Raw genomic sequence first — 24,519 nt, 5'->3', positions numbered from 1 at the left:
TTAATAGTAGGCAAGAAGCAAAGTAAAACCCTCCAGGAGCTTAGCTGGACCGGCAGCAGCGGGTTTGCGTATGGCAGGCCTGGCTCTGCTTCGCCCTTCTCTGGCTTTACTCCAACAAACCGGAAAATTTGCTGTTTCGTCCCTGGTGCTGCAGTGTCGGTGCCTGCCGAGGCTCCTGCAACACCGGCCCTTTGCTCCCGGTGTCCTGCGGTGTGGGAGCTCTTGGTGTGCTGGTGGCTGTGGTAGGGGAGGTGAGAGCAGCGTCCTGGTGTGGCAGACCGGGACGGTCTTGTAGCTCTGTGCGTTCCCTCTGGACCCGGAGCCGATGGCTGGGCACTGGTCGGGTCTGCGTGGGCAGCGGGACGGCGCTGGCCAGCCGGGCGTTGGGGAGCTGAAGCTCCGGCGTGTGCGGCTCCACTGCGGGGAGCGGGCGCGGGAGGGCTGGGCAGCTCTCAGCTGGGTGCGGCGGGGGCACGCGGGGATGCCGGTGCAGCCGCTGGCATGGCGTGCCGTGAGCCTGGCGAGCAGCCCGGCTCCCTGCCGAGGTGGAGCCCTGCGGGAGCTTGCCCCTGCAGAAACACCACGTGGCACCTTGTCGTGGCCGTGGGACATGGGGATCTGTGTCCCAGCAAGACCCCAGCGTGGAAACCCCCAAAGCACAACGGCAAGCGCTCTCTGCAATCGTCTCATTGGCTTTTATTGAGGATGTGGAGGATGCAGGAGCCCAAGCGTCCCAGCCACGGCAGGTGGGAACGGGCGTCAGACGGACACAGGCACGGGAGCGGGCAAAGTGCATCTTGGGGTCACCAGGGACCCACGTCTTGGGGTCACCGGGGATCCACGTCTTGCTGTGCACAGGGACCCGTGTCCCGGGGTGGCAGGGACCCACATCTGGGGCTGCACACGCAGGAGGTTTTGCTTCTCTGGCACTGGGCATGGCAGGAGGGCAGAACCATTGCGGTGGTAACCGTGCCAGCCCAGGGACATCAGACACGCGGGAGGACATTTCTGGGGAGATAGTCCCTGCACATTAATCACTCGGGTAGTCTCCTTCATTAATTCAAAGTCGGTTGTTGAGGTTCTGGAAGCAGAAATAGCTCCTGAGCAGCATTTCGCTATTGTACTCTCCTCTCAGTAAAAATAGCCACGCCGGTGCCAGGGATTTTTTGCAGAAAAAGTGACAGAGGGAGCAGAGTTTCAGGAGCGGGCTCAGGGGTCCCGCACTGTGGTGGGTGCCGGGCCAGGTCCCTCCCAGCTGGGCCACCCTCGGCACACCCAGGGCACCCCAAGAGCAACCGCTGGAAATGGTCTTGGAGCTGGCGGCTGCTGGGGGTCCCCGGAGGAGCAGCCCCTGCCCGCGCAGGCATGGCCTGGCCCGGCCCTCTCCTGCCGGCACCTCTCGAGCTGCGGGTGCCCAACGCCTCTCGCGACAGCACTCGGTGTCCAGGTATGGGACTTCGGCAATCTACCTGCTGGAGCTGAAATCCTCCATGCCGGTGGCTGCCTCCAGCTGAATTACGGTGAAACGTTGGAGTTTCTGAGGCTGAAGCAGAAGACGTTGTTTGCCTCTGCTGAAAAACGCTTGCAGCCATCTCCCTGTGAGCCTTGGCGGCTTGGGGTCTGCAGGACGGATTCGGCTCCCGCTGGCTGCCGGGGATGTGCTTTGTCTTCCCCTAGTGAAAAGCTCCGGGGCCAGAGCAGCCTCCGAGCCGTGCGGGGCGAGGGGGTGCCAAGCGCTTGGTTTGCCACGAGCCTGAGTTAGGGTGGGAGAGAGGAGAGGCCCCGGGGGTCTCAGGCATCACAGGCTGTGTCCCAGCGAGCCCGGGGGTCTCTGCCCATCAGGGGTTTCGGTAGCTGCCCCCCGTGGTGGCCAGTGCCCGTCCTTGCCGGCAGCCGGCCGGGCTCGGGACAAGCCGGGCAATGGTTGCAGGGCTGCTGCTGGCCGTGGGTGGGTTTTTAACATTTCACTCTGTGACCTGGAATGCTCCCGTGTCATTCTTTCAGGCAGAACTGCTGCGTCCCCCAGGGGTTTCCTGAAATAACACCCCCGCAGTGCCAGGGGCCACGCGTCCCGCTGTGCCGGGGGCTGCGCATCCCGCAGCGGCTGCTCCGAAGGCACCACGGAAATGGGGGAGGCTGGAAAATGCCCCATAATGAGGGACTGAAGGAATTGCATCTGCTCAGTTTGTCAGGAAGCAGAGTGAGAGGTGGCTTGAGCAAGGGGTGTCAGTGCCTCCGTGGCTAATGAGGTCTCCAAATGGGCAAAAGACGGGTGTGAGAAGAAGCCAACCCAAGCTGTGGGTAAGTCGTGCTCTGCACCGGGCAGGGGTGGCCCAGCAGCTCTAACTGCCCCGGGGAGCCAGGCATGGGGCGATGCTGGAGCCAGGGGCTGATCCTGCTGCTCCCTGCTCTCCGCCCGGTGCCGGTGAGCAGCTGGTCCCGGGGTCTGTCCTGCTGCTCGGCCGGGGCCACACTGCCACCGAGCCTCGGCCCCAGCACAGTCGCTGGAAATGCTCCCGGGCTGTCGGGTTTGATGTGTCACTGCGATAACAGAGAAGGATCATAATTTAGGCGGAGATAAAAGGTGGTGGGAGTTTTATTATTCAAATATAAAATAACTTCCTCCTTTCAAGCGTGCTGCACTTCCTGGGTATTGTATGGGGATAAATCAGAGGGACACGGGGAGCTGCCACGTGTGTGCTCGCAGGAACCAGCTCTTAATTGTACACGGAGCGGCGGTCGGGACCGAACCGTCCCGGCCGCAGCCCTGCAGCGGCTGCTAGAGCTGCCCCCGGCCGTGGCGCAAAGCTTTTGGCCCCACATCTTCTGGCTCTGCTGCTGACAGCGTTGAAACTGCCATTTGCAAAACCTGCAGGAGTTTCTGGGTTTAAATCAGATGAGCCAGAAGCCATCTGACAAAACGCTTTTGGTGTCAGGTCGATGGACCCGGTGGGTGAAGCAGGGACAGAGGCAGGGTGGGTGCCTGCCCCGGGTCCCTGCCCCGGTCCCTGCCGCGGGCTCTGCCACCCCTTATTTTAAAATCCGACAGGTCCCGAAGCTGTGAGAGGTGCTGCTTTTCCAGAGGGCCCTGGGTAAGATCGGGGTGCTCTAACCCGGCATGATGCCTGGTCCTGCCTGTGGGCGCAGGGCTCTGAGTGGGCGCGCTCGCCCATGGGAGCGCACACGGGTGCTGCATCGTCCCCTGCTTCCCCCAAGGGACCTGGGAGCTCGTGGGGGCACCGGGGCTGAGCAAGGGCTTTCCCACCCCTCGCGTCCCCGCGGCCAGGACGCCAGGGCTGGGGAGTGAGTGCGCGGCGGTGCCCTGGCATGGCCGGTGATACACTTGAGTCGGTGGTTAAGGGGGAGGATTTCCAGACTTGCCAATCTGACAAGCTCTTTTTAATGCTGTTTGCAAGGGAAGGGATGTAAGAGAGGTGGGCATAAAGCAGAGAGGCGTAACTACCCGCACAGTTTCAGAGACCAAAAATTTCTGGTGAATTTTCTGTCAGAGATGTCTTGTTGCCAATAAAAGCCTTTGGGGGTGGGAGGGAGCAGAAAAGGGGATGAGAAGCGAAGGGCTGTGGAGCTGCTGCAGTTCCAGACGTGTCCCGCAGACAGAGGCGAGCTGCCAGCCCGGCTGCCTGGAGCTCTCGCCAGCCTGGCCGCGGCGGGTTGGGGAAGGGGTGGGAGATGGATGATGGCGTGTTTTACCATGGAGAGGGCTCCATAAGGAGAAAACTTGTCCGCAGGGTCAGCAATAGAGAGATGTTGCACCTAAAGGATCCCGGACAGAAGCAAAGGAGACGCATCTTTGCGGGGTCGCAGGAACAACCAGTTGCCCCCCGAAGGCGAAAGAGCCGTTTCCGAAGGAGGGCTCTGGCGTGGCCCCAGGCAGCGCGGGGTCCCCGGGCTCCCCCTTCTCCTCTGCAGGACCCGGACGGGCTGAGGAAGCTCTGGGGGTGTTTCTCAGGCTGTCGCCCAGCGAGATGAGCCCTAGGTGGGCATGGTGCTGAGTGGGGGAGCTGGGTGTCTGTCTGTCCGTGCTGCCTGCACTGGAGTCACCTGGGAACAGTGGCCGGCTGCTGCCCTGCATCCCAGTTTCACTGAAGGCCTCCTGCACCCATCTGGAGGTCCTTCTCCTTAACACCCCTGGGCCTGTTAAGGATGGGAAGGGGACGAGAGTAAAGATGCCCAGGGAGGGGGAGGACAGGGGAGAGCTGGGAGGGCAGGGGTGGGAGACGTAGCCCTGTTTTGGGGAGGTGCGGTGAGCAGTACCCCCGATGTTCAGCACAGCGGTGGTGACGGTGCTGGACCGCCCGGCTGCACCGGGTGAGTGCCGGCCTTGCCTTCACTGCCCTGCCCGTCCCTGCCTGCAGCCCCGCCTTGCAGCAGGTTCCCACGCGAGCTCCTGCCGGCGGTGCGGTGCCCGTCTGTGCTTTCATGGTGCGCCAGGGTCTGCGGTCGCAGCCGGCTGCTGCCTGCCGTCCTGGGGAGCAGCGGGGTTCACACCAGGGAGCAAGCGGCTGCTGCAGGTTGGGTTCGGGGTTTTTTTTGCCAAGATAGTTGTTAACGCACATCCCTCGTTAAACCTAACAGAGGAGCAGATAATGTCAGGATGAGCTTTTTCTGGTGGGTTTCGTTTTAGCCCAGTTATTCTGGGCAGTATCCGGCACTGCAGCGTGGTACCTGTTTCCTAGGAGACTGCAGGAAAGCACAGGAGCAGCACAAACCCCAGCCGACGCGGGCTGCCACCGCACACAATTAGCACAAATACTGTAAATGTCAAGGGAGGCTAAATATAGCCCTGCGCTGAGTCCTACCACACCGTTGCCCATCAGAGCCTCCCGCTCGAGCTGTGCGAGCACGTGGGACCGGGGCTCTGCCCAGCGTTAAGCCCCAGGCAGCAGCGGGGCTTTGTTTTGTTGCCCAAGGGTGCTCGCTGCCTGCGCAGGCAGGGATGCAGGCAGCCCGGTGCCGGGTCCGGCTAAACGCCCTTGTTCATCCGCCCCTTTCCCCGGGTGAGGGTTGTCCCCAAGGCGATTGCTGCAGGCTCAGGCCTGCAGCCTCCTGGTCCTCGGTGGTTTTAGGTTTGCCCAGCGGGATTTCCCCCCAGAGCATTTCTCAGCCCCGTCCTCGCCCGCGGCACGGCTGTGCTGCCTTGCTGGCAAGGAGCAGCTTTTCCCAGAGCGCTGAGGGCAGCACGTCTCGGCCGTGCTCCTGGTGGTTCAAAATGTGTTTTTTAAATTAAGCAACCTGTGGTGGATCATAAAGCACTTTTCTAATAGCCCTGTGCGAGCGAGCGGTAGCCTCACCCTGTGTTTGCTCCCGCAGCATTACTTCACCGTTAATTTCAACCACGAGAACCAGAAGACCCTGGAGCTGAGGACCGAGGATGCCAAGGACTGCGACGAGTGGGTGGCAGCCATAGCTCATGCCAGGTATCGCCCTCCGCACAGACCCGGGGACGGGGGGTGTCGGAGGTGAAGCCGTGCCCAAGGGTGGCTGCGGGCAGGGCTGCGGGCAGGGAGCCGTTCAGCTGGGCGCTGCTGGCAGGCAAAGCAGAGCGCTTTTGGCCTGCAGCCCCATGCTGGGGACCCTTGTGCTGCATGGGAGGCTGCATTCAGACACGTCGCACCCAGCCCTGTGCCCGCCTGTCCCCGTCCCGTGCAGGGCGGCCAACCTGGCCGGCTGGCACTGACTGTCCCAGCCTGGTGCCGGAGGGATGCCCGGTTCACCATTGGGTTCAAAGACAGTCGGGAAGGGTTTCATCTGGAATAACAAAAATGGTCAGAAAGAGGTTTTTCTGTGCCGTGGGAAGGCGAGCGCAGCCCACTTGTTGCCCAGGGGAGAGCGGTCAGGAGCCAGCACGGCACAGCCGCGCGTCCGGTGAAGGAGGGTGCCAGGCTGGCAGCGAGAAGGGGGGCAGACGAGTGTTGTATGTGGGAGATAAGAGAAAATCATCTGCTGCAGCACCTTAATGAGAGCAGACGTTCGTAAGAGCTTGTGCCACAAGTGCCCTCCTCGTTAAACTTCTGGGATGTGTTAGGTGAGAGAGGTTTGGCCATGGGTTTTTCTTTTTTTTTGTCTCCTACCATTTCCTTAGAATTTGCATTATCTTTTCTGTTTGCACCCTCGTGGGGAACCCGAGTCCTCTCCAAATTGGTCTGAGTAGCAGCACCCCGGACTGTGGGAGCCATCTCCCTGCGGGTGCCCCGAGCCGGAGGGGCAAGGGCAGCGTGTAGGCAGCTGGGAAGGAGAAACCCCCCCCAGCAAACCGCAGCGTGCGGGCACCTAATTTCATGTGCACGTCCCGGGGGGCCATGGTGGCGGGTCCACGGCAGGGAGGTGCTCATGGCCGTGTCTGCCTGCAGCTACAGGAACCTGGCGACGGAGCACGAGGCGCTGATGCAGAAGTACCTCCATCTCCTGCAGATTGTGGAAACGGAGAAGACTGTTGCCAAGCAACTCCGCCAGCAGATCGAGGACGGGGAGATCGAGATCGAGCGCCTGAAGGCCGAGGTGAAGAGCCCGGTGTCGCCCCGCGGATGCGCTGCTGCTCCCCAGGGTGACCCACGGGCTGCGGGCGAGCAGGCGGCATCGCCGCGCTGGCAGAGACCGGGGGGCGTCACAGCAGGCGTATTTATGCTTGTTTTAACGACATCGGGCTGGCCCCTTCTCTTGCAGAGAGGGACAAGGGCATTGCCTTTGTTGGAGGGTTTTCTTACAGGCGTGTGGCAAGCCCCGCGGCCGTGCCGCCCCGGCACGGTGCGTATACGGGGCTCAGTGCGGTCCCTGGCCCCGGGACGCTGCCGGGGCAGGGAAGGGTTTGCTCCAGCAACGAGTGCTGGGGAACGCGCTGGTGAACCGGTCCCTTGGGTTCAGGAGTAGGTACTGGGGGAGGGATGGAAACTCCCTGTCTTACTGTTTGGCCTTCCTCATTTTCATCCCAGCCACCTTGATCAGAGCCCTCTGCATGCCTGGTGGTAACGTCTTCCAGGCGCGGCAAAGCTAGTGGAGTAGCCGAAAAAGGGAAGAGGCGTCTGTGGCCTCGGGAGGGAGCCTGTGCCAGGGGCAGGCTGCATAACCCGAGTACGTCAGGGAATTACTGGGCACTTTGCTGAGAAGGGAGCGTCTCTGCACTGAGAGCGGCCCGTAAAACCTGTTGCCCCCGCTTGTCCTAGAAGCTCTTGCAGCAGTTTGCTGTTCAGTAGTTTGCGGTGTTGGGTTGTAGGAAGGGTGACACGATGTGGGTTATGGCAGACAAAGCAACAAAATGCAAAAATGACTCAGCAGGCGGTGCCGAGGGAGGCTCGCGTCTCTAAGGCACCTGGGGAAGAGGATGCTCGGAGGCGTGGGTATGCCCCGCGCTGCCTGGCCACCCGCCTTGCAGGGCTGCAGCCGGCCCTGGGTGCCCTCTCGCCGCGTGGGTTTCGGCTGCTGGTGGGTGTTGGTGCCGGCAGGCGTGGGGCCCCCCAAAGCCAGTGCTGCCGCTGGCCCCCTCCTGGTGTCTGGCAGGGAGGGTCAGGCAGCGGCTTCGTGGTGGAGGCAGCCGGGAGCAGGTCCTGCTGCCTGCTGGGCTGAGACATCGACCCTGAGCAAGTCAAAATCTCAAAATTGCCACGAAGGAGGCAATTGGAGAGGCGGCGAGGGCAGGAGTGGGTTGGCGTGTCCTTATGGTGGTGTTTTCCTTATATTTCTAGTATTTGAGTTTAAAAGTGCAGGTCAATAGCAATGCCCGGCCCCGAGTCAGGGCAGGCAGTGCGCTGAAGGCTGCTTTTAGTCTTGGGGGACCGGGGAGCCGCAAGCCTTTCCCAGGAGAGGTTTTGGCACCGCTGAATTTGTGCTCTCCGACAGAACAGGATCAGCCCCAAAACCGCCCTGGCCGCAGCCCGCGGCACCCGCTCGGTGGGGGGGTTTCTCCTGGGACCCCGGTCTGGCGCCGGCTGGGAGCTTCCCAGGTCCGGTCCAGCCTCCGAGTCGGGCGAGCTCTGCTCCCCTGGGAGCGTGGCCGGGTAAGAGGCAGGCTAGGTGAGCGGTGGCGGCAGCGGCAGCGGCAGCAGGGTGGTGAGCGTCCCGACGAGTTTTGGCTGGGGGAGGTGGGAGCTGTGTTGTGAACCCTGAAATCAGCTGAGGGGTCGGGATCAGAGACGCTCGGCGGAGCTGCAGCCCGGCCCCTGTGCCCAGGTACATTTGATTTTACCTTGTATTGGTTTGTGTTTTTTTCTACTCTTCCACATGCTTTGAAGCAGAGATCAAATAATCAGCTTCTACTTTAATGTGCAAATTTTGCTCACTCAGTTTTAAAAAAAGAAACCAAAATAAAACCATAGCACTGGCAAACCCGCTCCATGGGTCCCAGCTGAGATGCTCCTGGAGCCAGCACAGGGAATGGCTTCGGTGCTCGCAAACACTTAAACGCAGAGAGGATGCAGGGGATGTTTGGTGACTTGAGGCTCCGTAGGAAAGCACAGGGAGAGGAAAAAGTCTCTACAATCTCTTCTAAAATCTAATCCCATGTAATAAAATGGGGTGAAGCCAATGGAGCTGTGCAGGAGCTGAATCGGTGTCTGTGAGCCCGCAGCCGCTGTCTCCAGCGCGTGGCTGCTCCTGCCGAGGCCGGCGGCGCTGGGGGCGGCTGTGCTGGGAGAGCGGGGGTGCGGGGGGCCGGGGCAGCCCCAGTGCCTCCGGCCGAGCCCCTCTGAGCCGCGGCCGGGTTGCATCAGTGGCACACGCGGGGCCGGCTGCGTCAGGCTTGTCCCCAGCCCCGCACCCGGCACCAGCCCCGCGCGCCCTCCCTCCCTCCTGGTGCCTGGCGGGTTTGGGGAGATGCCTCCACGCTGAGCGCTGCGAGGGCTGGCTCTCTTTGGGCGAGCTCAACGCCGAGAGGCGGCTGTTGAGCTTTGTTCAGACACGGCGACGGCGTTGACCCACAGCGGTTTTTAGTTTCTTATGGCGTGAAAACACACGACGCTCTGTTACAGTTTGGATTTTGTGGAAGTCATCTCCTCTTCCCGGGTTGTGGCTGTGCACAGAAGCAGCTCCTGCCCCCGTCCTCCTCCCCCGGCAGCCTCTCCTCTCGGCCTTTGCTTTGCTTTCCTTCCCACCAGTCCAGACACCAAAAAACCCACGCGCTTGGTGGGTGTCGCAGCTCCGCTGCCGTCAGTTCCCAGCCTCGCTGGGAGGCAGAGTCTCCAGCTGAAAAAGATCTCAACTCCTTTCTCTCCAAAACTTTTTGGAAAGTACTCTTTGAACATTGTTTTCTTATTTTTATTATTTTCCATAAAATCAAAATTCAAATCGCGTTTTTCCCAATTTTCTGTTTCTGAATGGTACATTTCCTGTTTTCCTGCCCTCTCCTCTAGCTTTAGAAATGGTTGCGGCGGAGGGGGCAGGGACACGGCAATGAGCAGAGGAGTGAGAAAAAGTACAGGCGAGAAACAGTAAAAATTCAAATGCTTGACGCTAACGAGATTCGATCCAGTTTGTGTTGGAAGGCTGTGACTGGATGAGAGTTCGTCCCTGTCTGCAAGTTTTAGGGTGCCAATGACTTGAGATTTTCCTGCCATTTTCTCTCCAACTGTTTTTTAACGACTCGCCCATGAAGGCTTTCTTGGGCAACAGGGCTGCGGTTTGCATTGGGTACCTGGCAGGATTTCCAGGTCCCCGTCCCTGTGGTGTGTTCGGTGGGTGCTGGCGATGCCGGGGAGTCATCGGCACCCTGACGGCTCTGCAGCCTTTCTTTATCTGCTCCATCTACCCATCTCCCATTAAGACAGAATCGGCACAATATGTCCCTGTATCTGTAGTTAAGCTGGAGGCGTGTGCCATTCCCCGGCACCGCGCGGCAGCAGGGTTTGTCCTCAGCTCCTGGGACGTGCCGGGATGTGCCAGGAGGTGCCGGGGCGGCGCAGCTGCTCACGCTCCCCCTGTACCCGCAGATCGCCTCCCTGCTCAAGGACCACGAGCGCATCCAGGCCGGCCAGACCAGCGCGCCCAGTGACGACGACAGCGACATCAAGAAAATCAAGAAGGTGGGTGGGGGGCGTGGGGGCCGGAGCCGGCGCTCGGCGGGGTCCCGGTGCTCGTGGCGGCGTGGCAGGCGTGCTCCGTGTGGGGCCGGCGGAGCGGTTGGCCTGGGGGAGCTGTCTGAGGAGGTGCCTCTGCTAACGGGGTTTTCTTGGGAGGAAAATGTGTTTTGCAAACCTGGAAACCCTTCTGTTGGTTGTGTTTGCTCCGCGGGGCACGCCCTGCTTTTCCCTGGTGAATGAGGCATCCCTGCCCGTGCCAGCTCATGCACAAATAGCACCTCTTACATCTCCTCCTCCCGTGGCTGCGGTTACATCTCTTATTTTTGCAAAGAACAAGCCCTGCAGGGAGCAACAGACCCGGTGAGGAAATCTGCTCCGCATAAGGCACTCTTGGGGAGAACAAGCTGCACTCGCCAGCAGACGCTGCCTGCCGTGCACCCCGCTCCCGCAGGCGATGCCCTGAGCCCGGCAAGCACGGAGGTGCCTTGGCCTCCCCACGGTGCTGCGGAGGGAACCGGCACTGTCGCTGCTCGGGGAGCGGGTCCTGCCCTCAGCCGACCCCCAGGAAAGCCTCTGCTGTCCCTGGGTGCCCGCTGCCCCGTGCAGGGGACGGGGGGTTGAACCCTGCGGGCCTGGGGCAGCGGGCAGCAGCCGCACACATGGCCGGAGCTCCGGGCGCGCACCGGGATGTGCTGTGGATGCACATTTACATGAGGAAGGGTTGGAGGATTTCTAGGTGTCTTAATACTCCTCTGTGTGTATGGGTGCCCAGACAGGTGCTGGCTCCAGGGGGGCTTTGGTGCCCGGCTTCACCGCGTGACTGGGGGGTGCTGGGTAGGGCTGAGCACCCGGCAGGCTGGGAGTCTCCGTACCCGCACGGTCCTGCTGGCAGGGAAGTGCCCGGTGTCGTGGCTGTGCTGGGGAGGTCAGGAGTTAACATGGGATCCTTGCTCCTTGTAGGAGTCTTCCGTGCATCCCTGTAAAAGGGAAAAGAGGACATTGTCTGCAATAAGAAAGTGCATTTAAATGAGTTATTGTTCGTTTCCCAGCCGGGAGGATTCAGAGCAGCACCAGTAACAGGCACCATCGTGCACACCTCAGCACAGAGCCAGGGAGACCTCGCAGCAGAGCCGCGGCCCCTGCACCGTGCCGAGCACGCGGCGCCTGCCCGGCTCGCCAGCCCCGACCCTAACGCGGCCGCTGCTCCCTTGGCAGGTGCAGAGCTTCCTGCGGGGCTGGCTGTGCCGGAGGAAGTGGAAGACCATCATCCAGGACTACATCAGGTCCCCCCACGCCGACAGCATGCGCAAGAGGAACCAGGTCGTCTTCAGCATGCTGGAGGCAGAGGCCGAGTACGTCCAGCAGCTCCACATCCTCGTCAACAACTTCCTGCGGCCGCTGCGGATGGCGGCCAGCTCCAAGAAGCCTCCCATCACGCATGACGATGTCAGCAGCATATTCCTCAACAGGTGAGTGCCGTCCCGGGCTCCAAGAGCTCTGTGGCACCCTGGCAGAGCCGGCGGCCTCCAAGCAGGTGTTGGTGTCCGCAGCCCACTGCCCTCCCCTGGGAATGGGTGTTGGGGCGCTCGGTGCCAGGGGGCTCCCCGGGAGCCTGCAGCCTGGCCCCCAGAGCCGTGGATGGAAGCTCACCATCCCCATGGGACACCTGCGCGAGCAGCCCGCTGAGCGCTTGGCAGTGACACGAGGAGGTGCCATGGGGGCCGATGCTCCAGGGCCTCGGTAGCGGGTCAGGGCTGCCAGGAACCTGTCTGAGGTCCTGGCTCTGGCAGTGGGGGGGACGGTGTCCTTCAGCATTCATAGCAGCCCATAGGTAACGACGGATTAGTGAAGCGAGGAGGATGCAGCTCTCATGGGAGGTGGTATGGAGGGGCAGGCGTAGCCTCTCCTGCAGCTGTGACACGGGGTCACAGCCGCTGCAAAGTGTGCCGAGAGCGGCTGTGCCTGGGCGCTGGCGGGGATGGGAGGTGGCACTCACCGACTCCAGCCAGGCCACGGTGATGCCAAGTGTCAGCAGTATACGCCATGTTTAACAGCAGCTGCAACAGCTCCGTCCCGTGGATGCTACTGACACCGGCGGCACGGCACGTCTTACCAGCCAGCCCTGGAGGTGCCGGCCACCCGCCCCTTGCGGAGGGGAGCATCTCCGGGAGCAGCGCTTGCTGCTCCTGGCGTTCGCTCCTGCCCCTCTCCGCAGCCCTTACTGCTGCTGCTGCTGCTGCGAGCTCCCCGGGCTGCCTTGGGTGCCAGCCTGCCTTGGAAGCTGAGATGGACCCAAACTCCAGAACCCAAATTCCAGTTTTCCCCTACATCTGGGCTTGTGTGAAGCCAGCGCCTTGGCTAGGGCCAGCACAGGCAGAGTGAATGCTGCTGGGCACCCCTCCTCTGCCTTGTCTCATCTGAAGGAGGTCCCTCGCCATGGGGTCTCTTGGAGAATGAACGGTGGAGCTCCGCTGCATTTCGGGGTTGACTTCTGAGGGGAGCTTCAGGCTGCTCGGTTCCTCCCTCTCCTCCTCCGTCCTCCTCCACCGTTCCCTGCGTGCCTCTGGGACCCTCTCTGCACCCCCAGCCAGTCCGAGGGCTCCCCTTCCCCTCTGGGCTGGTGATTTTGTCTAATTACTCATTATTTTCTGCTTGTTCATCTGTCTTTTCACCCCTTGGTTTATCTTTCAGTGAAACGATCATGTTTTTGCACCAAATCTTTTACCAAGGCCTGAAGGCGAGGATATCCAGCTGGCCGACGCTGGTGCTGGGTGAGTGCCTGTCGCCTCCTCGCCGCGTTTCCTTCCCGCTCGCTGGTGAAGCCGAGCCTGCGCTCCTTCTCCCACGATAACAGGGGTTTTGCTAACTGGCAGCAGCAGTGAAAGGCATCGCACAGCACGTCACTTCTTCGTGTTGGTCACGGGGGTGAGGACCCGAGCAAAAAAAATGGAGAAACCTAGTTCCTGTGCTCCTGGTTCTGCCGGGTGGTGGAAGGGGTGGGCTGGACCATGCACGGGAGAGCTGGTGCTGAAGAGCGTTGCTGTGTCCGATTAGACCCTCAGCTGGCTCTGCAGGGTGTCTTTAAAACCCAAACTGGGCAGAGCTGGGGCTTGCACAAGCAGCACGAGGCCCCGGGGGAGCCCTGGGTGGGACCCGGGGGCGAGGAGGGTCCTGAGCCGGGGCGGCTGTGCTGGGACCCCAGGGCACGGGCTGGACCAGCACACCCACCTCCCCACCGCCTCCCTGCCCCCAGCCGACTTGTTCGACATCCTGCTGCCCATGCTGAACATCTACCAGGAGTTCGTGAGGAACCACCAGTACAGCCTGCAGATCCTGGCGCACTGCAAGCAGAACCGGGACTTCGACAAGCTGCTGAAGCACTACGAGGCCAAGCCTGACTGCGAGGAGAGGACCCTGGAGACCTTCCTGACCTACCCCATGTTCCAGGTGACGGCTGGCGCCGGGATCGGCCCCAGGGATGCCACCACAGCGCTGGCGGTGCGGGACGAGCTGGGCGGTGCAGACCCCAGCCCCACAGCAGGCATCGGGTGGTGGGGAGGCAAAGCCCAGGCAAAGATGGCCTGGGGCTGGACCCCGTGTGGTCCCACGCTGCTCCGGGGACCTGCTCAGGCCATTGCGGAGCTCGTCGGTGCTGCGGGAGGACTCTCTGGGTGAAGCTGCTGGCTTCCCAGTTACCCTGTGCTGCTGGGGCGTGGATGGGGCACAGCAGAGTCCTGGGCAAACCCCCACACCATTCCCCCTCTTCATTAAGTTTTAGCACGAAGAGCTTTGAAGCTTTCATAACCTCCCAGAGCAGGGCATCCGAGGCATGGTGTCGCTGGCCACGGCAGCTCCCGGCGCAGCGCAGGGTGGGCACCCACAGCGCTCTGTGCCCCCTCCAGCCCGCCCGCCCCCGCGCTGTGCCGCGGCTGATTCCCCGCTCTGGTCTGTCGTGCCGCAGATCCCCAGGTACATCCTGACGCTGCACGAGCTGTTGGCTCACACCCCCCACGAGCACGTGGAGAGGAACAGCCTGGATTACGCCAAGTCCAAGCTGGAAGAGCTGTCCAGGTCAGACCCGCCGCTGCCTGTCCCTGCCTGTCCCTGCCCGTCCCGGTGGCTGGGGCTGCGGGACCGGGGGCAGCTCTCGCACCCAGGTGGTTCGGGCTCGTGGAGGGGCTCTCGGCCAGGCTGCTGGCATGGTGTGCTGCCCTGCTGCTGCACAGGGAGCGGGGCTGGGGCAGGCAGACCCTGACCCACAGGGTTTGGAGAGGGTGCCGTGCTGGTGGGACTGGGCTGGCCCGAGTGCTCCTACAGCACCCGCAGGGTGAAGCCGGTGGAGATGGTGACGGGCGGGCTGTGCTGTCCCGCTGGGGCGGGATGCAGGAGGAGCTCAGTCCTCGGTTCGCTCGGAGCCCATTGGCCATCCCTGACAAGGATGACTCCCCCCGTGAGCCGCTGGCACAGGGAGATCGGCCCGGTCGTGCAGGGGGTGCCGTGGGTGGCGGCGTGGGGAGCTCGCCCAGGTGCCTTCGGCCACCCCTGCACCCTGCCTGCTGCTCGGGCGCGGGCAGCAAACGCAGCCCTGCGCCAAAGGTGCCCCGCGCTGTTTTAGCCAGGACCTGCCCTCCCATTGCCCTCGTCCTCTGCGTTTCAAAGGCTGAGGCGTTCCAGTGCCGTCTCCTGCCCTCCTGTGCAAATCCGGGAGGGGGGCTGGGTCCTCCAAGGTCTCTGCAACGAGCACCCGGGAATCAGCCGCGGTTCCCCATTTCTGATCCTCTCCCTCCACAGGCCACGGACCAAAGCGTTCTGTGTGTCCCGTGCCAGCGTATGGCAATGGCACCAAACCCACCGGCACTCCTCGGTCCCGAGGCGATCCGTAAAGAGTTTCCATCCCTTTTCCCACTCCTCAAGGAGCAGGCACATCAGAGGGGGCTGGTGACGGGGGGGATCTGCCTGTCACTAAATCCAAATCTTGTGCTTTCTGAGTAAGAAGCACTTGCGTTTCAGTATTTACCAATCCGGAGGTACAGTGCAGGCTGATGTGTAGGTTACCCCCTGAGCTCCTGGGCCTGTGCAGATACAGATGACTGCTGTAATGCCCTTGATATTCCTTTGGTTTTGGTCTTACCTAGCGCAGCCCCTCCGGTCCGTTAAAAGGGATCTGCTGGGAAAAGTGCAAATCTCATCCGAGCTCCCATTTCTCTTCCCCCTCCTTCAGGATAATGCACGATGAAGTGAGTGAGACTGAAAATATTCGAAAAAATCTGGCGATAGAGAGGATGATTATTGAGGGGTGTGAAATTCTGCTGGACACCAGCCAGACTTTTGTAAGACAAGGTACGGTCTTTGCATCGACATCCCTCCCCTCCACGGTTAACGCAAAGCCCAGCAGCCCCCGGCCCCCCGGCACCGCATCCCTCCGCAGCGCGGTCCGGTGAGCTGTGAAATTTAAAAATACAACCCATTTCTGGATTTTCTCTGCTCCGAAGCACCTCACTTTCAGACAGTCTCGGCACTGGATTTTATTGCATCACGGAGCAGAACGCGCATTTTAGCCGTTACGGATTTCCTACCACCGGAGGAGTAGTGGGACGCGTCCTGACCTCCTGGGCACGCTCGGTCCCGGAGGAGCACCTGCGCGCGGTGGGTGCAGGGGTGGGTTGGGGGCCGTGGTTGGTGCTTGCCCGGTCTCTGGGCCCCGATAGCCCGCACAGCCGGTGGCTCACGGGGACGGTCCCAGTCCCAGTCCTGGTGCTTGGGGACGTGCTTGCCCCTGCCCCACTCCGGGCCCGCAGTGATGCCCTGCTCCCAGGGACTGTGCCCTCAAAGCTGCCCCCAGTGCCGATGGCAGGGACGGGTCTCTCCCCTCCGCAGGTTCCCTTATCCAAGTGCCGATGTCGGAGAAAGGGAAGATCACACGGGGGCGGCTGGGCTCCCTCTCGCTGAAGAAGGAGGGTGAGCGGCAGTGCTTCCTCTTCTCCAAGCACTTGATCATCTGCACCAGGGGCTCCGGGGGCAAGCTGCATCTGACCAAGGTGCGGAGGGCGGCGGGGGCTCGGCGGCCCCCAGCGAAGGGTCCGGTGGCTGCCGGGCTTGGAGCTGGTGCCGCTGCCTGGGGTGCCGGGGCACGGGCTGGTGCATGGGGAGGGGGCAGAGGCTGGCACTGCTGCAGCCCGAGCTGGCCGAGCTCTCTCAGTGACACCGGGGTCTCCCGGTGACACCGAGGTCCAGGGACCACCTTGCCCTGCGCTGGCTGCAGCCTCCTGGTGGTGCCGGGCTGGGAACAGGCAGGCAATCGGATTTATTTCGCATGGTCCTTGTCAGTGATGTGCAGAGCTCTGAGTCACGGGCAAAGATGAGAAATTGCAAGTTCTCGATAAAAGAAGTTATCCTGATTTGCAGCAGAAACCTTGACAATCTATTCAGTGAGAAAGTTAAATTATAGCCTACGTTTGTACATAACGCTCACAGTCTCCTCCAGTCCGCTCCCAAGCCTCACGCTTTTGTTGGTGGAAGTTTTGCAGTTAATTGAGCAAGAATCTTACAGAGATTGCTCATTACTGGCATTAAATTATCAGTTTGAAAAATTACAGTCCATGGCAAAGAGTTGATAATTACAACAACAGACTTTTGGAAAATTTAATTTAAAGCTCATATTAAATAATTTATAAACAAATTAGTTCATCGGTTATACAAGGAAAACTGTGATATCCCAGCAGTCAGCAACTGCTTTTTTCCCAGAGAAAGCAGGCACTGCGCTGGCCGCGGGCTGCATGCAGCCGTGCTGAAACCCTCGGCGGCATCGCCCCGTCCCCGGGGCGGTGGGGGACCCTCGGCGGCATCGCCCCGTCCCCGGGGCGGTGGGGAACCGTCGGCGGCATCGCCCCGTCCCCGGGGCGGTGGGGAACCCTTGGTGGCATCACCCCATCCCCGGGGTGGTGGGAAACCCTTGTTGGCATTGCCTTGTCCCCGGGGCAGTGGGAAGCCCTCGGCAGCATTGCCCCGTCCCCGTCCCTGGGGCGGTGGGCTGCGAGGCGGGGTGGGGGGCCGGGGCCTGGGGCAGCCCCCAGCCACCCGGGGGGATCCTGCCGCTGAGCCCTGACTCCCGCCCCTGCAGAACGGCGTCATCTCCCTCATCGACTGCACGCTGGTAGAGGAGCAGGAGAGCACCGACGAGGACGGTAGGTGCCCCCGGCCCACCCGCAGCCCCGTGCCGGGCAGCTGCCCCTTGGGGCATGCCCAGGGCCCTGCTCAGCCCCCACCCGTGGGTGCGGGGCAGGGGGGTTGTCTTGTGCATCTCCCGGTGGGTGCTGAGCAGACAGGAGCACCTCAAAAAGCAAAGTCCCAGCTACTCCAGGACCCTCTTTGCTGAGGTTGCCGGCACCACCAGCACTGCAGACTGTTTCCCGCTGCGCACCACAGGCAGTTTTGAGTTTTGCAGCTTGGTCACCCCATTGCAGGGGGGGCAAAGCCCGCACCCAGGGTGGCCGGGGAGGTGCCGGTGGTGCGGGTCCCGCTGGAGGCTGCACTTAACGCCGGGGCCTTGGCCCGAGGTTGCTGCCAGCCCCGGCAATGTTTTCCCCAGCTGGAGGCAGCTGCCGTGTTCCAGGGCTGGGGACCGATGGCAGCGTGGCCAGCACTGCCCGCGTCCCCTGTCGCAGACGTGGTGTCCTCCCGGACATTGCTGCCATCCGTCCGCGTGGCATAAAACCACCTGCAGCAGGGCTGGAGCAAATTCAGATGCTGAATAGATTCAAGGAAGTCATGATCTACTGGCTGGATTTAATTAAGTAAATAATTTACTGTGAAGCAAACAGATGCACATTTATGCAAATCTGACCTTCCCGAGGCAGGCAGCGAGCGTCACGGCTCAGTGCTGGCAAGTGGAAAAGGCAAAGATGCTGGACGTCGTCAGCTGTGCCCACTTAACTGCAGACTTGTGAAAAAGCACGGGCTCCTTTCTCTTGTCCTCATGACGAGTTTTCTAACACGTGCCGGGGAGCCGGGCTCTCCCCAGCACATGGCGCCGGGGCCCCGGCAGCGATGCCGTGCTGCACTCGTGGTGTGCAGACTTTACTTTGCAAACGCGGAGCCTTTGCCCAGCAAACCTGTCACGTCCTCACCGCAGACAACCTGCAAAATGCGACAAACTCCTTAAAACTTTAATAAAACCTGTGCTGGGGGAGAGGGGTGGGGAAATCTTTCCACAATCACTGTGTGTGGTTTTTCTATTCCAAAGCAAAAGCATCGGGGCAAGACATTGACCATCTTGACTTCAAAATCGTGGTGGAGCCAAAAGATTCCTCGTCTTTCACGGTTATCCTCGTGGCCTCGTCCAGGCAGGAGAAGGCTGCGTGGACCAGTGACATCAGCCAGGTAGGACGGACCCGGCAGGGAGGAGGTGTCGGGGTGCAGAGTCCCCAGGGACAAGCAGCTCCCCTGGGATCCCGCACGCAGGCTGCGGCAGTGGCTTTGGGCACCCAGGATTAACACTTGGCACTGGCTGCACGGCTGCGCTTCTGCTGCCAGCCCTTGGGCTGCGGCGGTAGCGCCCGGCTGGGTTTGCGCCCTGGGTGCTTTCCCGGTGCCATCGCGGTGCTCGGGACCTGCCGCGGGCTGAGGCCTCGCTGCATCGGGCTGGCACGAACAGCACGGGTGGACCACCGAGGCTTGGGCACCCAGGGAGAGCAGTTCCATGCAGAGGGTGACTTGGAGCTGGGGTGCACCAAGAGCCCGGCCGTTGCCGTAAGCTTGCTGGTGTCTGGTAGCTCGAAGAGGAGGAGGTGGAGGAGGACGGTGACAAAGCCGCAGCAGGGGGGAGCAGGGTCTGTCGTAGCCGCGCTCTGCCTGCACGTGTGGATATGTGGTTTGGATTTCTGCTCTGATGCAGACACGTGGTAATGATTTATACCTGCTCTTCATTTGCTTGGTACAAATGACTTTGAAGATATTTTTTCCCAGGTGGGAGGAAGAGAAAAAGTTATTGGTTAAATAGGGGTTGCCTCCTGGCCACCTCTCATGTACCATGCCCTTGCCTGCGTCCCCTTGCCGCCTTCTCCCACCTCACACCCGTGTCTCTTCCAGTGCGTGGACAACATCCGCTGCAACGGCCTCATGATGAACGCCTTCGAGGAGAACTCCAAGGTCACCGTCCCCCAGATGATCAAGTGAGTGCTGCCGCGGCCGGGCGCTGCGGAGAGCGCCGGGCTCTGCCCGGCCCCACGGCACAGCTCCCGCGGCAGCCAAACGCTGCCGAAAGCCCCGGGACCCCGGCGGCTTTCCCGTGGGCTCAGGCCCTTGGGTGTGCTGTTCCCAGCGTGGTGATTAGGAGTGCTGATTAGCTGGGAGAGGAGATTTGTGTGGGACTGTGCTCGGGGAGGTGCGAAAGTTGAAGGGGAGAGCTCGGAGAAAAAATAATGATAGTAAAGGGGTGGGGGGGTGAAACCCCGGCGGAGAGGGGCGCAGAGGGCTGCGGGCTCTGCGTGCTGGGTGCTGGGGTGCAAGGGCTGCCCGGCCCGAGGAGGGACATGTGTGGTGAGGGGGGCCGGGCACAGCCGGTGGGACGGGGCAGCGCGGGGGCGTCCCCACCACGTCGACCGCCGCGCTGCTGCGGGCCTGCCGTCGCGCATGGGGAAGGGTCTCGGTTCGTGGGTGTCCCCAGGGACACTCATTCCACGGTTTTCCTGTTGAGCACTCTGCAGTGTTCCCACCCGTTCTGGGGTGCGGATTTCCTAGCTTTCCCCGGGAGTGTTCCTGCCTGCGTCTTACGTAGGGACACCCCGTACGAACAGAGCCCTTGGCTGCCGAGGACCCGTACCACTTTCCATGGTCCCCGCACATCTCGGGGGGGAAGCTGCTTGCGTGAAGCAGCTCTTGGTTTTGTTCCAGGCTGGAACCACAGATATCTTGTTTCTCTGCAGGTCTGATGCCAGCTTGTATTGTGATGATGTTGACATTAGGTTCAGTAAAACGATGAATTCCTGCAAGGTCCTGCAGATCCGCTATGCAAGCGTGGAACGGCTCCTGGAGAGGCTGACGGACCTGCGGTTCCTGAGCATTGACTTTCTGAACACGTTCCTGCATTCGTACCGCGTCTTCACCACCGCCCTGGTCGTGCTCGACAAGCTCATCACGATCTACAAGAAGCCGATCAGCGCCATCCCCGCACGGTGAGGCTGCGCGCGGCATCGCTGCAGTGCCCATGCCGGTGACCTGTCCTGCCCTTAAGGGACTGGCAGAGTTTGGGGGGGCTCCTCCGTCCCCTTTTCTGCCCCGAGTCAGTCCTCTGCTCCCCAGACCTGCCTGGCCCCGGGGCCGCTCCAGGGCCGTTTCACCTGGTCCCCGGGAGCTGTGACACCCACAAATCGGGGAAGCAGATAAACCTGAGCTCTGCGGGTGTCCCTGCTCCTGGGAGGGCTGAGCAGTGGGAGCGGGGTGGCGGGGGGGCACGCTGGCTCTGCTGTGCCCAGGGGGATGCCCCGGAGACCCAGTGCCGCTGGAGCTCCTGGGGGGGATCTCCACAACCTCTCAGGCAGAATAGGTGCGAGTTCAGCCTTTCCCTGTCTCTCCGCCAAGGTCCCTGGAGCTCCTGTTTGCAAACAGCCAGAACAACAAGCTGCTGTACGGCGAGCCCCCCAAGTCCCCCAGAGCCAACCGCAAGTTCTCCTCGCCTCCCCCGCTCTCCATCACCAAGTCCTCGTCCCCCAGCCGGCGGAGGAAGCTCTCCCTCAACATCCCCATCATCACAGGAGGGAAGGCGCTGGACCTGGCTGCTCTGAGCTGCTCCTCCAACGGCTATGCAAGCATGTACTCCTCCATGGCTCCCTTCAGTAAGACCACGCTGGACATAAACAAACTGTACGTGTCCAGTAACTATCCCAATAAAATCCCTGACGAAGGAGAAGCAGCCTCAGAAAAGCAAGAGGAGCTGCAGCCGAGCAAGCAGAGTAAGTTGCTGTGGGTTTGCAGGTGGGTGGGCGTCCAGTCCCGGCAGCCGGCAGGGAGGGGGCCGGTTCTGGTGGGTGCTCTGCGGGGGGTACAGGGACATGTGCGGGGAATCGGGCACACCGTGCCCGGGGGCTTTGCAGCATCCCAGCCCCGGGGCATCGCCCCATTGAGCATCCGTGCACCGCCGTGCCCGGGCACGGCTTGGAGCACGGCACCGTAGCAGAGGACGAGGCTCCCTCCTGCCATAGCCCCACGGGAGCCGTTCAGCAGTGGAGACCCAGGGACCCTCTGCCTTTAGCACTCGCCGCGGCGTTTGTGGCTGCAGGCTGAGCTGCGCTCCCCACCCGCGGTGCAGGGACCAGCCCAGTGCTCGCGCTGCCCCGTCTGCACCGGGGTCACACTCGGCACCCCGAGCTGGCGCCCTCCGGCTGCGGGGCGGCTGCCTCGGGGCCGGACCCCTCTGCCAGCGAGGATGTGTGCACGACTCCGGCACTGCCAGCAGCTTCCCTGTCTTTAATGAAAACGGGAACAGGCTGCAGCCTCCCTGTTTGCGCCTCGACATTATCCTCTCCCTCACCGTGGGCTGCGTGAGCACCTTCTGCGCCCTAGGAGGGAGGTACCGCATCCCACCCCATCGCATGCATGGGGTGCCTGGGCTGGAGCTCGCCTGCGGTCCAGCTCGCCGTCGCCAGCCCCGGGCAGAGCCTCCGAGCTGGCAATACATGCACCACACACAGCACGGAGAGCTCGGGCCTCTTGTGGGTTGTGTGCTATCTGAAAGCTGAGTGAGTTGTAATAACAAAACAAAACAAAAAAAAACACCCAAAAAAACCCCCACCCCCCAAAAAAACCCCAAAGCAATTGTGAGACTCTGTACCTTCCCTGTACTTGGTTGCTGTGTGCCCAGCTGGAATGATCCAGACGTTAGGAAAATCTGGAAGAGCTAAAATGCGGCTGCAGTGTGCCTATGTCCAGTGGTGTTGGTGACGGGGTTCCCTGTTCCTCCCAGGCTCGGAGGTCTCTGTCAGGGAAGAGTCAGACACGGATCCCAACCAGAGCGATGAAGCAGAAGCTGAAACTTCCCCAACAAAATCTCCGACGACTCCTAAGTCCATCAAATGCAAAAATTCATCAGGTAACAAGTGAGCCAAGACCCGTCCCGCGCGGGGTCGCTCAGGGCTGCGCACTGCCCTGGAACCTGGCCATGCAGAGATGCTAAAGGCGCAGGCATAAAACTGAAGCAGGTGTGAGAAGGAGCAGGACTTTGCCCTTTATTTTCCTGCAAGGGGATAGGGAATGCTGAACTCTCCAGTCCATATTGCTGACCTGGTCTTTACCGGGTCTTCTCACCCCTTTCCTCCCCTCCCGGGGCTGACCTGGTGCATTAGGAGTGAGTTACGCTGCTCGAGATGAGAGCCTGGATTGGCATCAAGCATCGATTTATCTGCTCGGGTCTCCGCTGTAGCTATCTTAACGCTCTCTTGCACCCTGTCGGCTTAGTTCCTGCTAAAGCGGTGCTGGATGAATTCTTATGGCATGGTGGCATCCAAAGCTGCCCATCTTCTTTGCCCCAGCCCCTGCACCCACCACCCCCATGAGCCCCGTTCCCGGCGTGTCCCGACCCGGGGGGCTGCCTGTGTGCTGGGGGCTGGCGAGGGGGGCCGGGGCTGGGGGAGGGGACCCGGCTGGGGCTGCGGCGGCAGCCAGAGCGGTGTTGGCTTTCTTCTCCCCCCAGATTTCTCGTTGTTTTCTTACAACAACGGCGTGGTCATGACGTCCTGCCGGGAGCTCGACAGCACCCGCAGCGCCCTGTCTGCTGCCTCCGCGTTCGCCATCGCCACGGCGGGAGCCAACGAGGGGACCCCCACCAAGGAGAAGTACCGTAGGATGTCCCTCGCCAGCGCAGGTACCCTGCCCCGGGCTGCCGAGAGAGCGGGGACGTGTTTTTGGGGTGCCTCTTTCTACCATACTTGGCTGGGTTGCCCTCGGCTGGGAGGCAGCCCCCGCCAGGGGTGCCCAGAGCACACACAGCCCAGCACCCGCCCGCTCCGGGCTGTGGTCCCTGGGTGCCCCAGGAACGTGCAGGTTGCCGGCAGCTGAACCCTTCGCCCCCACGGCTGAGCACCCCGCTGCCTCGTAACACGGAGCCTTCCCGGCGCTTGTGTTTAAGAGGCAGTTTAGGGGTGCTTGGGAAGACGGGGCTGCTCCTTCTAGCAGTCCTGAAAATACCCATAAGCGATTCCCGACGGAGCTGTAGCTGTGCTAAGGGATCGCTGGCAGTTTCAGGCTTTCCAACGGACCAGCGGAATGGAGACAAGGAGTTCGTGATCCGGAGAGCGGCCACCAACCGGGTCCTCAACGTGCTGCGGCACTGGGTCTCCAAACACTCGCAGGTGGGTGGCGGGGGCCGGGGGGGTGGTGGGTGCTGCGGGGGCCCTCCCTCCCCGCTGGTGTGAATTCGGCTGTGTGCCGGGCGGCTCAGCCAGGCTCCATCTGGAAAGACGATTTGGCACTTCTTGTTTAATTAAGCAAATGAGTGGACATGGGGGGGGAGATGAAAACTGCGAGGTGGGGGAGCTGGGAGCCCCTGGTGCAGAGCGGGGGGCCAGGCGTGGGTTGCAGTGTTTGTGTATTCGGTGTGCAAAGGAGGGGAGCTGGGATCTGCGGTCCCCCCCCAGCTGGGCTCGGTGGAGGTGGAGCAGCTGGGTTTGATCCCTGTTAGGGGCTTTCAGGCTGGGGTCAGGGCTAGGACACTGGGTGGCTTTCCTTGCTGTCCCTGTCCCTCTCGGCTGCTGGTTGCTGGGGGCACTGGGAGCGGTGCCATACTGGTTGGCACTGGGAAGCCCCCGTGCCTCTCCCAGGCTGGGTGATGCCAGTGCAATGGGACAGAATGAGCCCAGTGCCTTCCTGACTGGTTCCTGTTTGCTGGGTGCTGCGGGCTGGGATTTTGCAGGGGAGAGGCAGGCTCTGCCCTGGGCTGAGCAGCCGCCGGTGCTGCCAGCGCGGGGCCGTCCGTCTTGGCCGGGTTTACACGGGCAGGGAGCGGAGCTGCTGGGAGTTGATGTTACTCACATTATAGCGCATTAACACTGTGGCTGTGCCGGCTTTGGCAGGACTTTGAAACCAATGAGGAGCTGAAGTTCAGAGTGATCGGCTTTCTGGAGGAGGTTATTCATGACCCCGAGCTCCTGACCCAGGAGAGGAAAGCAGCCGCCAACATCATAAGGTGCAGGGCCGTGGGTGGGAGGTTGCCTCTCCTGGACGCTGTGCCGGGCTCTCGGCGGCCGCTTCCCACTCTCAGCGGGGATGAGAGCAGGCGCGAGGTCTCCAGGAGGGGCCGTGCCCGCGGCAGGGCCTGGGGCTCGGGAGGCGCCGAGGAGGAGGACGGGCGGTGCTGGGTGCACCCCCAACGCGTCGGGACATGCTCAGGGCCCGTGGGCGAGGTGGGACCCCCACCCTTGTCCCCGCATGCGGGGCCAGCTCTGGCCTCGGTTCAGGGTTTTTTTTCTTTAAAACAGGAAACAGGACTGAGAAGCGTTCT

General features: G+C 61.8%; 1 protein-coding gene across 3 annotated transcripts in view; it reads left to right on the top strand.

The window, feature by feature from the left end:
- Positions 1-24,519, top strand: part of RASGRF1 (Ras protein specific guanine nucleotide releasing factor 1) — a 42,415-nt gene that overhangs the window by 7,670 nt on the left and 10,226 nt on the right. The window contains exons 2-19 of one of the 3 annotated variants that reach the window (XM_009469996.2): positions 5,332-5,438; positions 6,372-6,519; positions 9,939-10,031; positions 11,244-11,497; positions 12,720-12,799; positions 13,282-13,475; positions 13,990-14,099; positions 15,250-15,368; positions 15,906-16,066; positions 17,149-17,212; positions 18,271-18,407; positions 19,116-19,198; positions 19,952-20,200; positions 20,607-20,977; positions 21,988-22,113; positions 22,714-22,884; positions 23,265-23,371; positions 24,092-24,204. In XM_009469996.2, the coding sequence (XP_009468271.1) occupies positions 5,332-5,438; positions 6,372-6,519; positions 9,939-10,031; positions 11,244-11,497; positions 12,720-12,799; positions 13,282-13,475; positions 13,990-14,099; positions 15,250-15,368; positions 15,906-16,066; positions 17,149-17,212; positions 18,271-18,407; positions 19,116-19,198; positions 19,952-20,200; positions 20,607-20,977; positions 21,988-22,113; positions 22,714-22,884; positions 23,265-23,371; positions 24,092-24,204 (2,687 nt within the window). Of the gene's footprint in view, positions 1-5,331; positions 5,439-6,371; positions 6,520-9,938; positions 10,032-11,243; positions 11,498-12,719; positions 12,800-13,281; positions 13,476-13,989; positions 14,100-15,249; positions 15,369-15,905; positions 16,067-17,148; positions 17,213-18,270; positions 18,408-19,115; positions 19,199-19,951; positions 20,201-20,606; positions 20,978-21,987; positions 22,114-22,713; positions 22,885-23,258; positions 23,372-24,091; positions 24,205-24,519 lie in introns of all 3 variants that reach the window. The other 2 variants (XM_087744212.1, XM_087744210.1) reach the window with 2 other exon arrangements.

This window comes from Nipponia nippon, unplaced genomic scaffold, assembly GCF_047370975.1.
Source record: "Nipponia nippon isolate SJK-2023a ecotype South Korea unplaced genomic scaffold, ASM4737097v1 scaffold_9, whole genome shotgun sequence".
NCBI classification, from domain to species: Eukaryota; Metazoa; Chordata; class Aves; order Pelecaniformes; family Threskiornithidae; genus Nipponia; species Nipponia nippon.
The sequence above is the reverse complement of the archived record's forward strand: the minus strand, read 5'-3'. Positions and strand labels throughout refer to the sequence as shown.